This window comes from Lichenostomus cassidix, chromosome 17 (assembly GCF_008360975.1).
Source record: "Lichenostomus cassidix isolate B80296 chromosome 17, HeHo_3.0, whole genome shotgun sequence".
Lineage (NCBI taxonomy): Eukaryota > Metazoa > Chordata > Aves > Passeriformes > Meliphagidae > Lichenostomus > Lichenostomus cassidix.
The window spans coordinates 3682475-3695636 of record NC_139497.1 but is presented as its reverse complement, the minus strand read 5'-3'; the positions used below and the strand labels follow the sequence as shown (position 1 = coordinate 3695636).

At 45.7% G+C, this 13162-nt stretch overlaps 1 protein-coding gene across 1 annotated transcript; it reads right to left on the bottom strand.

Annotated features, from left to right (window-relative positions):
- Positions 1 to 63: 63 nt before the first annotated feature.
- SURF4 (surfeit 4) lies at positions 64 to 13145 on the bottom strand. Its single transcript, XM_085076904.1, has 6 exons — positions 12988 to 13145; positions 5739 to 5925; positions 4745 to 4821; positions 4166 to 4209; positions 3087 to 3273; positions 64 to 2960 (listed from the first exon to the last, which is right to left on the bottom strand). Exons 1-6 carry the CDS (start codon positions 13033 to 13035, stop codon positions 2694 to 2696), a joined length of 810 nt encoding a protein of 269 aa, XP_084933030.1. The 5' UTR covers positions 13036 to 13145; the 3' UTR covers positions 64 to 2693.
- Between the last annotated feature and the right edge of the window lie 17 nt (positions 13146 to 13162).

The window sequence follows — 13162 nt, the reverse complement described above, 5'->3', positions numbered from 1 at the left end:
TTTGTGGTAGGCAGGAAAGCAGAGGAGCTCAGCAGTGGAGCATCACCAGCCACACACGCCAAGTGGATACAAAGATGCCATTGTTTTATTTTGATTGCTTTCAAAAATCAAAACATTTTCAAACACAACTAAGGTACAAAATACAGCATAAAATGAGAATTTATACTTTTTTTTTTTTTTCCACATAGAAAGCAAAAATATATTCAGAATGAATTCCAGAACACTTTGCAGAGCCAATTGGTAGCTGACATCCTGCTTGTGAGAGCTTCTCAGCCACAGGGAGAGGTCACTGTAATTCTGGGAGATGCATAAGTACAGCAGTGTATGTAGGAAACCAGAATCTTCTGCATCAGGACTCACAGTTAGTAAGTCTGCACATTGTGCTGCCTAGAAGTATCTGATAATGCCCTCCACCTAACTGTGCCCCTGGAATACTGAGTTGTTCCTGCTGCAGGGGACAGCATCAGTTCCTTTTCTAGGGTCTTTTGTTGGAAAGGGGACTTGATTTTCACAGAGGAAACTGGTCAGTATTTCAGACTAGTCTGTCATCCAGCTCCTTAGTTAGACAGGACACAAGGAAGTTGAGAAAGACAACTTAAGGGGCTATTTGCAGGAGTAGTTTCTGTCATTTATAAATACTATGAACATCAACAGCAGTTCAGGTATCTGAGAGTGGCTGCCTTGATTAATCTAGAACCGTTTTAAGACCTGCAGTGAAACAGTAAAAGCCTCCTGTGCTGCAGATCCACAACTGGAAGGACCAGTTTGTTTAGCTAGGAAGAGTCAGGCACAGGGAAGATTTGATGTGAAGACTTCAACTTCCTTGAAAAGAAAGCCATCAGTGACCTGACCTTAATGCTGAATTCCCTTCCCATCAATCTGGACATGGGGGTTGGACTAGATGATCTCCAGAGGTCCCTTCCAACCCCAACTACTCTTGGGATAGCAACTGGCTTCCTCCAGCAGCAGCACATCTTGCCCTTTAAGAGGCTATGATCCCCTTAAGATGATGAAATCACTGGTTTAACATTCAACAGTGCTCTTCTATTTTTCATTAGTTCAGCCCAGTTTTCTCTCTGAAAAAGCAACTGTTAGGCTGAACTGTCCAGGTGAGTGTCCTCATCAGGAGACCCTGGGAAACAGCTCCCACTGGAGACGTTCAGCTGAATTCCTCCTTGAACAAAGAGCTGAGCATCTTCCTCAGGGGAGACAAGAGTGCAAGGAATCCATGTAATGGTAGGAAGTTGGTAGGGCTCATGCTGTCTAGAATTCTTTCACAATCTAGTGAAACAGGTTCACACCTAGTTGACTAAGAGAGGACAAAACGCCTCCTCTGAGCAGCACTAAGTATGGTCATGGCACAGAGGTTGTGGCACTGAGAGGCCAAACAGGGCCTTCCTCTCCTCACCCTCACGAGTTCCTCCTGTGGAAGGTCCATCCCTGGCTGCTTCTCCACTGCCCAGGCTTTGCACTCGCATTCCTCAGCTAGAACCGTTTGCAGGGTTGGGAACAGGGGCCACTTGCACATTTCCTCCCTGCACAGCTCAGGGTGGTGTGAGATGGCAGAGGAGGGCTGTCCTGGAGAGCTCAGCACCCCAGCTCTTCAGTCAGCTGTGACTTTTACAGCTGAGAGGCTGACAGAAGTGAATCTAAGAAGCAAAGACTACAGATTAGGAGATTGACTGCTCTCATCTGGCAAGTACTGAATGCACAGGAAAGGGAGTTTCTGTAATTCTCAAGACATTTTCACCAATAACCTGCAATTCAAATATTAATTTGGGGCATATATGGATAGAAGCTGGTTAACAGCAGAAAGGAGCTTTTATTATGTAACCTGCAGCACAACTTGGCTCCCTTCTTGGGAATTCAGGAGAGGCAACTTGGGGGAAAGAACACAGAATAAAAGAATTCTTTTGGCACAGAATTTTCAGAATCTAACATTCTGTCTCTTCAGGATTATCTCCCCCACTTCCTTTAAATCTGATTAGCAATACAGGATTCATGATTAAGAATACAGGATTCTCCCTTGTTCCCTTCAAGGGCAGAACTGGGACATGTTTGAAAACCCTCTCCCTTTTCTTACCCAGAAAGGGGTACAACTACTTTCAGAGTTTTCTTTCTGCCTTCTGTTCAGGAGCAGGAAAGACCTCTCCCTGTTAAATAAAAAGGAATTACAGGCCTCTGAGCAGCAAAATAACAGTGATATTTTGGGTTTTCTTGGATGCTGCTTTCCACCTTGATAAGCAATGCTATAACCAGCAATGGAACTCCTTATGCACAAGACAGTTTTGATGAGGGCAAGAAAGGGGATCCACTTTTTTAGTTATAGCTACAACCCAACAGCACACTGAATGATCCAGCTGTATCTGCTCACCTTTCTGCAAATTTTAAGACATTGCTGACATTCCAGACAGCAACTGTTCTACTGCAATTCACTGAAGCATCAGCAAAATGCAGGTTTCCTTGGGTTAGTTCCAAATCTAGGAAGTTAGAATAAACCTAGGCAACATTCCTTGAAGAAATAGGGTTTTATCTATTGTATTACTGGTGCCACAGTAAATCAAATTCATAACATCTGTGCCTTTTATAGGAAGGGGGCATGTACGTGTAAAATGCTGGCAGTTTTTGTTGAATCCATAGAGAATCAGTTCTGGACTTAGTACAGTATGTCCCAAGAAGTGTTGCTATTCCTGTTACCACTCTTTTTTCTTCTCATCCATGGAGACTCCACCAGGACCCAGTGCAACCACGAGGAGGAGCCCTCCAATGACAGACATGGTCTGGAAGAAGTCGTATTTGAGGAAGTCGTGCATGGGCTTGTAGGGTGGGATGGTCCAGAAGGCATTGAAGTAGATGTTGATGCCAAACAGCCAGATGACCAGAGTCAAGGCAGCCAGCTTAGTCTTGAAGCCAATTGCCACCAAGATAATCAGGGCTGTGCCCACAATGTTCTGCAGAATCTGGAAGAAAATAAAACCAAAAAACCATGAACTTACACACTGCTTAAACAGATACACCAACATCAGAGCAGAGCTTGGGTAAGTTCAGTTGTTGTTGCACAGACACTTTAACACTGGGATACTTACAGAAAAGAAGTTCATGTCAAAGTGTAGCAGTGTCATGAACATGAGGACGAGCAGCACACGCCCCCCCAGCTGCATGTACTGCTTTGGGGAGCTCTCCCTCATGGTGGGGACACCAGCAAACATGCTCTTCCCCTCCGAGCGGGACTCAGCCAGAAGCAGCAGCAAGCCTCCCCCAAGGGCAAGATTCCTACACAAATGGGGAGAAAAAAAAAAAAAAAACCAGTTAGTACAGCTTGCACTGATCTACACCTGTAAAGTCTTATTTGACAATTTGGGTAAGGAACTACGTGTGAGTGAGGAGTGACTTGCACTGCACCATGGGATGTGCTGGTCTGTGTTAGACTTCCCAGCTCCAGCAGCACTGAGAACACAAGGATTTTTGGGAACACAGCCTGCCAGGGAAGTCCAGCACACACAGCTCAGGCTTCAGTGGCTGTTACAACACAAATTTAGTTGTGTTAAAGTTACTCTGTACCTCAGGTTTAGCCATATATGCCAAAGTAGTTCAGAGGTTGCTCTGCAAAAACAGCAGCAGCACTGCTAAAAAGTTACACATTGACAGGGCTGTAGTAAGCCCAGAGTGTAGCTCTTGCACTGTCCTCCTCTCAGAAGGGTGGAAAGGCAACAGCAAACCATCACTCAGGACCTGATAGGAAAGCTCATGTTTAAGAGTCTTCTCCTTAGGGAAGGTATTAAGAGGTTTAAAATCCCAGAAACCACTCCAGTTACCACATGCTGTAATTTTCTCAGAAAATGGCTTCACTCATGCAGAAGCAGAGTTGCTATTTTAGCCATCTAGGAAATAAAGGCAACTCTGATCCAGTGTAGACAGTTGAGCTCTCAGCAAGGTTAGCAGCAGAAGCACTTGGGTCCTAGTGGGTTAGGATTAGCCTTTCCCTTTCTGAGCCTTCTGTCTACAGTCTAACACAGACTCTCCTGATTTTTCAACTGCTGTCATTTTTTTATAAATGCATCACTCGTCAAATCTTTCTACTAAATACTATGTACAAGTATCATCTCCTCTGTCACCAAGTGTCAGTTTTGACTGTTTCCATAAAAAATTCCAGAAGCAGGCATACCTCATCAAGAACTTCAGGTCCCATAGAATGCTGTATGCAATAGTCTAGGCAAAGAACAGAACAGGTTAAAACACCATATAAGTGACACTGAATACAATACAGTCAGGGAAACAAGGCAGGTTACATCACTGTGGTCCTGCGAGTCTGTGAAAAACAGGGAATGGAAGCCAGAATTTTATTTGTGCTATAGGCCCCCAAAAATTCCCTGGTTTTGCAGGGAAGGATGCTACTAGCTAGGATCCTTTGTGATGTGGGGCACACCTGAAGGCCAAAGCAACTGCAAGTTCCACGTTTGGCTCATTAACTGCCATACAGGTAAATTGCCAGTTAGTGCTGCTAAATTGGTCAAGGTCAAGTATTGAATCAATGTCTCCAAGCTGACTAATTGCAATTACATCTATTGGGCACATCAGGAGAACAGAAGCAGCAAAATAGTTCAATGCCATCAAGGACTGGCACTGGGCCAGGGTGGAGAAAAATTCCAGGGTTGCAAGTTATATTTAAACATGTTGGTAGTACTGGGGCTCAGAGAGATTTGAAAGGTAGAGTTTAGAAGGGCTGAAGACTTAAGCCTCCTACCTGTAATGCTATAATTCCAAACAGTCCAAAGCAGGCATATTGCACAAAGTTCCTACTCAGCACCAGGATACAGCCACCTGAGTCAGGGAAATTGAACACAGTTACCCTTGGAAAAGCTGCTGCAGGAATGCTAACTTGAATTTTAGTTTTTTTTGGGGGGGATTGTGGGTTTTTTTTTTTTTTTAATGAGATAACTGTTAGGGCCATCATGCTGTATTCCTTTCCCTAGAAAGGATAAAACCCAAAACCTTTCTCAAGTTTTCCATCAGAAAGCACTGACAGCCTTTGTCACTTCAACATGAGGACTGGCAACTACAGTAAATTGAGATGATCCTCTACACAAAATAGCGAGCGCAAAAAAATCTAAATCCGGATACATGATAAGAAATTGGCAATCAAGAACAGTAAATCAGAGATGTAATATAAAAAGAAAAGGATTTTCCCTCTCCCCATTTCTGAAACCCTGAGCCCACCCAGCACACATACAGCAGAGCACTCCTAGGCTTATTTTGATTCCTGGGCTTTGGAAAAATTTCTGACATGAGCACCTCTCTCAGGCTTAAGTGCATCCACTCCAGGGTAAGACTTTGCCATGAAGATGAAAACCCATAAAAACAGGAGGCTGAGAAAGTCTCAACATTGCCCCGCTTAAGAAAACAGGAGTATTTAATTTAGAGAACTCTGGGTGTGGCTTGTATTTAAGGATGCACGTACAGAACTGAAACCAGATTGTCCTGATGGATTCTTGGCATCTGACTCAGAGGCAGTGTGTCACAAGAAGCTCTGTACGATTGCTTCCAGGAAAGGCTGAAGCAGGTCAATTGGGAGTTCTTTTCATTCAGCCCATGTAGTACTATCAGCTCTGACCTGTCAGGGGCTGTTAGGAAATCAGTGTGTCATCCCACGCTTCCATGATTCACAGCCTGCATGAGCCAGGGCTGCAGCCATGCTGGAGTGCTCTGCCATGCACCTGAACAGCCCCAGAGCCACTTACTCAGCTGCCCGAAGAGGTTTAGGAACACAAAGATGGAGGCCAGGAAGTAGCCACAGTTCCACGTGCCATCGATGTAGTCCCTCTGTTCACTCCACTGGAACCACATGCGGATGCCATCCTCCAGGAAGGTGCTGATCAGGCACAGCCGGGCCACGTGGGGAAGGTACTGCTTCGTCACCCTCAGGAACTGCAGGGACACACAGGGCATTAGCAGGGGAGGCAGGAAAAGGGATACTGCAGGGATAACAGAGCCCTGCTGTCTGCAGGCCCTGAGGTCAGCAGTTTTCATGCACTCAGGGTCACCAACATCTAGAGAGGAACTGGGATTTGGATTTAATGACATGTTTCTTCACCCAACTGGGAGCAGCAGGGGAAACCTGTTGTCATTCTCCATTGGACTAGGACTTGAAAAAAAACAGAATCCAGCAGCACATTTGTGTGTAACAGGAACTGTGCTTTGATGGAGCTCTTGCTAATGAAGGCTGACCTTGGTTTTAGTTTCTCTATCAAAGGGTTTCATGTTACAGCTGAACTATCAGATAGCCTGGAGCTGAAAGGGCAATCCTGCTCCCTCCTACCCACTTGCTCAGGCACTCACCACCCTGGAATAACCCGGATTCAGGGAGCCAGGCTGATAGAAGACAAATTCTGTACAAATTCAAAAACATTACTGAACTTCCTGCCAGGCTCGTTACTTCCTGCAGCTCAGGGCACACAAAGCACAAGCACTCGAGTAGCAGCAGATCTTAGACCTACCTAACCACTACGTGGAATTGCACCCTCTATCCTCTAGGCAGGTTTTTACTTAAATTAAAAGGAGCATCCTCTCCTTTTAAAGGAAACAGATGTTTATAGCCACAGTTCAGTGCAGTGGTTAAAAGGAAATTATATCCTCATGCAACAGATGCTCAGCTTTAGCTTTGGGAATGGAAGATGTATCTGGGCCCACATCCGCCTTCATCCTGCAGGCTCCTGGGTCAGTTTGCTCTGCAATTAAAATAATTCAAGGGACAAATACAGAATTGCCAAACAGAGTCTAGAGGGTCATGTTCTATAGGGCTGTGGGATGTATTGGAAAACTTACTGCCTCTGGGTTAGGACAAATGTTTAATTGTCAACTCATTTTCTAGGCAGCGCTGCTTATTACTGAATTGAGACTTCGACCAGGAAGGAGACAAAAGCCATTTCTGACAGTTTACTCCTGCCAGCAGCAATCAGTCAATACTAAAGGCTATGTAAATGACAAGCCTAGCTCACTGTGCAACTGTAGATTATCACAAGAAAAAAAATCAGCAAACATGCTTAATAGTCAATTAAATAGTTAATATTGGAACCAAATGCACTGTTGTACTGCCTGTATCCAGAGTCTAAGGGTCAAAATTCACCTTGATCAAGTGTATTTTAAGTGCAGCTGTACTCTGCCTCCAGGCTGCCACTTAAGCCATGTCAACAGTTGGATGAATGAGTCAGAAGAGAATTTCTGATCTTTGTCACTCACTGAATGAGACACTCATCTTGGTTTACAGCTTTCCTCCCTCCTGAGTTTCACTGTGAGGTCGAGGAAACTTGCTGAGGAATACTAAGAACAAAGTTCTTACAAACCAGAAGTTGTTTGTAAGATACAGAACATGCAAACTTTGGTCTAGAAAGAAACGAAAGAAGACAAATGCTGGGAATCTATAAGGAAAGGATAAAAGCCGTGGAAAGGCTGAAAAAAGCAACAAATATTAGAGAGTATGTTCCTCCAGGCATCATCTTTGCTGTTTTGAAGTGGGTCATGGGAGCTGATCTCATCTTTCCCTTCCCTGGAGCCAAACAACAGTGAACAGCACAGGTGAAGGATCCAAGCAGACACTTACCATTTACCTGTTCTCTTGGCACACAGAGAGAATTTAACACTGCCCATTAAGCACGAGTGCACCCATCCAATGGGCTCCAGACAAGTCAGAGAGGCTGCAGCCTACGGCAGCTCCAGTGCTAAGCAACCTCATGGCACACACATCATCCCTGGACACGCACAGCTCCTGGAGCTGCACTCAAGTTGAACCCCCTGTACACAGCAAGCTCAAAGAAGCTTCAGAAACAGCCTGTGGGAACAAAAATCCAAGCCAAAGGAACCAAGAGATCCAGAGAGAGAGGAACAGAACAACTACACCACAGCTATAGGAAGAGAATGTAACAAGCATCAAACGATTTCACAATTAGAGGATCTGGGTGTAAATCACTGAGGTAATTTAACTAAGGATGGAATAAATGGCAAGAAACATGAGAGCTCCAGCAGTGGGACTGAATGAATAGTACCAATCACCCTGGGTTTGTTCCTGCACAGCACCAGCACCGTGTGGCTCAAAAGCTGCACCCTGAGCCCACTTCCTTTAAGATTCACACAGTTAAAGTGGCACACATGGGAAACTTAGTGGCTGCAGTTCAATATCTACAGCTGAGAAATGGGACTTGAAACTGAGCACAACACACCCAAATCCAGACTGCTGGGACTGATGGAGGTGGCAGCATTAAACTCATGACATCAAATAACTGCGCTGCTTTTTCTGCTCTGGGCTTTGTATCAACTGCTCCCCACACATCCTGTCTACTTGGAAGAGGTGAAACATAGTGAGGAATGAGAAGAGAACGCTAAATAAAACTATTTCAAAGAAGAACAGCTGGTTCTGTGTTGGCAGCCAAGTCACTGACATATGCCAGAGGGGCTTTGTGTTGCCACTTCCCCCTCTAATGGGATTAGAAAGGCAAAGATAGATTTAAATGCTCCTTTAAGTTTAACAACCAAAGATGTACAAGAAGATCCAGGGATCCCTTAATCAAAGCTCTGCTCAACCTCCCTGTTTTTCTAAAGGAGGATTGAAATACTCAAACCCATAAAGGCCTGACCAAAAGAGAGGTAATTAAGTGATTCATTTTGACCTCACCTCTAACAGCTTCAAATTTGCTGACAGTCCACTCTGTCTTGATAAAAGTGTATATAGCATGGTACAATTACAGGTATTTTAACAGCAATACCTGGGCAAGAATTGGGAATTTTTGCAGGTATGGTCTGTCCAAGCACAGAAGGATTTTCTGTGTGTGCACAGTTGTATTCTTGGATCAGGGAAATTCTGATCATGGTCAGGAACAGCACACAGAAACCTGAGCTGCACAGCATTATCAGTTGAGAGCTTTTTATAAGGTTTATCCCAAATATCTTGTATACTTTTAAGGGATTGCTTGGTTCTGGGAGAACAGATACCTCCATGAGCCTGGGACATCACAGATCTTTCCTGGAAGTGGATGCTCAATCCAATGGCAGAGAGAAAAATCACTTCCTTTCATCAATCTGGATATATTCATTTAAAAAGATTCCACCCCAAAATCACAGACAGCAACACCCATCACATTCATTACCCCAACGCCTACAAAATACTCTAAAAACTGGGAACAGGCTTTCCCATTTATTTCCAAAGGCAGGAAGAAGGCTCTGACCCACTAGAGCATTGCCAGCAGTATTAATCAGGTTTTTAATTGCAGGAAGATTTCTCAATGCTTTTCCCTTCTGAAGTGTGCTTTACACCAAATCCCTTTTCCAAAAGGCTATTTATTAATGAAACCTTTAAAATGGTACTTTTAGTAATTTATTGCATTTTACTATCACTCCTCATGGGAAGATTTTTCCCCAGCCTTACCAGAGCAGGCTATTTGGCTTATAATGATAAACAATCAGTGCACTGCCATGACTAAGTTCTAGAGAACATTTCCAAATTCAGTTTTTTTTAAATAAAACACACAAAGTTCAGGCTAACAGTGAAATGTTTTCTTCTCCCTTCCAATTTCTGAAAAAACAGGATATTGAGGACAAGGAATAATGGGCTGAAACTGAAAGAGTGGAAATGTAAGTTATTGGGGAGAAATTCTTCCCTGTGAGGGTGGGCAGGCCCTGGCACAGGTTGCCCAGAGAAGCTGTGGCTGCCCCTGGATCCCTGGAAGAGTCCAAAGCCAGGCTGGACAGGGCTTGAATCAAGCTGGGATAAAGGAAGGTGTCCCAGCCCATGGCAGGGGGTAGAACAAGACAGGCTTTAAGATCCCTTCCAACCTAAACCATTCCATGATTCTATACCAGAATTATCTGGACAAGATACATCAGCATTTACCTTGGAAAATTAAACAAACTGCCCCAGTCTGGATGTCCCTTGCAGCCCTCTCACTGCTGTACAATGACTCAATAGTCTCCTTGCATTTTTGTGCATGAATCTTTTTTTTCAAACAGCAGAAATACCAGGCACCCACATTCCTAAGGATTTATTCCTAAAGATTATTACAGACACTAGGAAAGTTGCCTGAGATCTGCTCCCTCTTAGGAAGGGATTACAATTACAAGGAGAGACAATGTTGAACACTCTGTGCAGGCCCCAGATAGTTATTTTCAGTACATGGTGACTGCACTGAAGGGACTGCCATGTAATATTTTAACAAAAATCACTACAAATGGGCTTAATTTCTCAGTATGTAAATTATTTAATTAACAACATTGGGCTGGTGCTACAGTGTCTCCTCCACTGCAGTCACTGGGATTCCTAACAGCTCAGAGCAGCCTATTACGAGCAACCCCAACCCCAGTATTGCTCCTCACTTGACCTAAACACAGATATAACTGAGCTAAGTAAAAAAAAAAAAAAAATCCTCAATTTCTTTCCCTGCCAGTTCAGCTCCCCAGTTCAATAACAAAAGTGCTGGTGAGAGAGAAAAGGGGAATGTAGCCTTGGGAGAAGTAGGACAAGCCCTTTCACTGACAACTGGCTGTCTGGCAAGCTTAGCTGCCTGTAAGACAGTGCACTAGTTCACCTCTGGATTAAGAGGCACTTATTACTGCTCAGTATCTTGACATCCAGGGCATAATTTGCTAATTCAAAGGGAAATTACAGTATCTGAGAAAAGCTAAGCTTTACTGTTTGAATTTAAGGAACAGATTATTCTTGCTTTTGTAAGAGACATTCAGGATTTCCTGATAAGCCACGGAATTAGCTATAACATTCTCCCACAGGGTTTCTATGCTACAGAAATTAAGACTCATTATGTGCTGAGCACTAGTAGAGCGAGTGGAAAAAGCAAGAACATCACTGAGAATGCATTCAGCTCCCAGAACAGCCATTGTCCAGCCTCCACCAGGGGAGTTTCAACACAATTTCAGTCCAAACGTTCCAAGTATTTTTTTTTTAATCCAAGATGAACTAACAGCTCCTGTAATGCCAAGTGTTAACTCCACAATATATACCAAAGGTTAGTGTTTAGCAAGTCACTCCTACATTGGTGTGATACTGAGTTTTAGCAGCACAGACAGTCCTGAAAAAGTCTGATTGAGCTACAGGGCAGCTACTTGGAGGCAGAATTATCACAGCAGTTATTACTCAGAACACCATAAAAACTGTTTTGCAATCTGATGGTAAGAGCAGCAAAACTCCAAATTCTGCAGCTAAAGGCAAGACTCATCTTTAAACAGGATGTGGCCAAGCACAAGTAAATTTGTGCCATTTAAAACTCACTCCAGGAGGAGGCAAACTACATCTGAGCTGGACAAAAGAGCTTTCAGCAGTGTGAAAAAAGGGGTGTTAAGGACATCTAGAAATAACCCCAGAGGAATAAATAGAGAGGTGTTATAAAAAGGTCAGGACGAGCACTGCAAATTTTGGCAAGTAATGTGAACACTGCAGTGATGGCTTACTTTCTCCTCTAAAAGGGGCAAGAGGACAAGGTAAACAGAGAGTGACCAAGAAAATCCAGACACCCCTTAAACTGAGTATTCCACACACCACAAGAAGTTCTGTCTCTAAATCGAGTCTTCCTTCTTCCATCTGGGGGTGGGGAGGAAGTGTAGAACAGGTTTTCCCAGTGAAATCAGTGAAAGACACAGAGGCAGCACAGCCCCCTCAGAGCTGTGACGTGTTATGGTGCACCACACAACTCACACTAAATCACAGCAGTTGTAGCACCAGGCAGAATCAGATTTTCCAGCCAATTTGCTGAATATGATTAGATGCTGCCTCTTATTGTCAATCAGATGAATCACCATGACTAGGAAGATCTTTCCAACACCATCCCCGGCAGAGCAACTACTTACACTCCAAATATTCCTGTTGTCACACATTGTAAGAGACCACAAACTTCTATTTAACAGAGAAATCACTCGGGCTTCCACTGAAATAAACGTAAGAAGGTTTACAACACAACGTCAGCTTGTTTGGTTTCCTTTTGCCCCAATCCTGAGCACAGCACCACGGTGCTGACCAGCCTTTTCCAGTTTGGGCTTCCAGACATGGGTCAGGGTTTCATGAAGGCACAGAATGGTTTGGGTTGGAAGGATTGTAAAGCTCACCTTGTTCCAAACCCCTACAATGGGCAGGGACACCTTCCACTATCCCAGTTTGCTCCAAGCCCTGTCCAACCTGGCCTTGGACACTTGCAGGGATGGGGCGGCCACAGCTTCTCTGGGCAACCTGTGCCATGGCCTCACCACCCTTACATGGAAGAATTCCTTACTAATATCCCATCTAACCCTGCCTGCTTGGATAACCGGGTCACTGTCCCGTCCCTGCCAGCTCACCCCGGCTCCCCACACCCCTCAGCAGCAGGGACGGCTCCTGCTCTCCTTCCACTGAACCCTCCTGGGAGAAGCCCCGTGCCCAAGGAGAACTGGCTGTACCAGAGGCTCGGGCGCTCACTGGAGGGCAGGGGAGGCCGCTGGGCCTGCAGCGGTGGGAGCAGGGCCCGGAGTGCTCTCGGAGAGAACTTACAGAAAACTTACAACAAAGATAGAAACGGACTACTCCCAAGAGCAGGTAGAGAGAAGGCAAAGTGGAATGGGTACATATCGAAAGACGCGAAATTTAGGTCGTATATTGGGAAGAACTTCCTCCCGGTGAGGGTGCTGAGGCCCTGGCACAGGTTGCCCACAGAAGCTGCGGCTGCCCCTGGATCCCTGAAGTGTCCAAGGCCAGGCTGAACAGGGCTTGGAGCAACCTGGGACAGCAGAAGGTATCCCTGCCATGGCAGGGGTCGGAATGAGAGCATCTTCAGGCTCCCTTCCAGCCCAAACCACTCCACAGCTCCACAGTCCCACAGACCCACCGCCCCGCCACAGCGCGGCCCCTCAGCGGCAGCCGCCGCGCCGCCATCCCGGCCTGCCTCAGCCGGGCCCCTCAGCGTGGCCCCGCCGCACAAAGGCCCGGCCGGGCGCGGGGGGGAAAGGCGGGCGAGCACCCACCTGGTCGGCGAAGTCCTCGGCGGTGTTCATAATGTCGTTGTGGCCCATGGCGGGGCCCGGGCTGGCTCGGGGCGGGCGGGGCGGTGGCGGGGCCGGGCCGCGCTCGGTGCAGGCGCTGCCACGTCGGACGGGCCGGGCCTTGAAGGCGCCGCCGCGCCGGCGCGCTGGGGGCGGG

Excerpts from the sequence above, each read along its gene's own strand:
- SURF4 (XM_085076904.1), bottom strand. The coding sequence starts at position 13,035 with ATGGGCCACAACGACATTATGAACACCGCCGAGGACTTCGCCGACCAG. Across the intron at positions 3,274-4,165 it reads GACCTGAAGTTCTTGATGAG|GAATCTTGCCCTTGGGGGAG; the intron begins GTATGCCTGCTT and ends CCATTTGTGTAG. Across the intron at positions 2,961-3,086 it reads TTGACATGAACTTCTTTTCT|ATTCTGCAGAACATTGTGGG; the intron begins GTAAGTATCCCA and ends ATTTTCTTCCAG.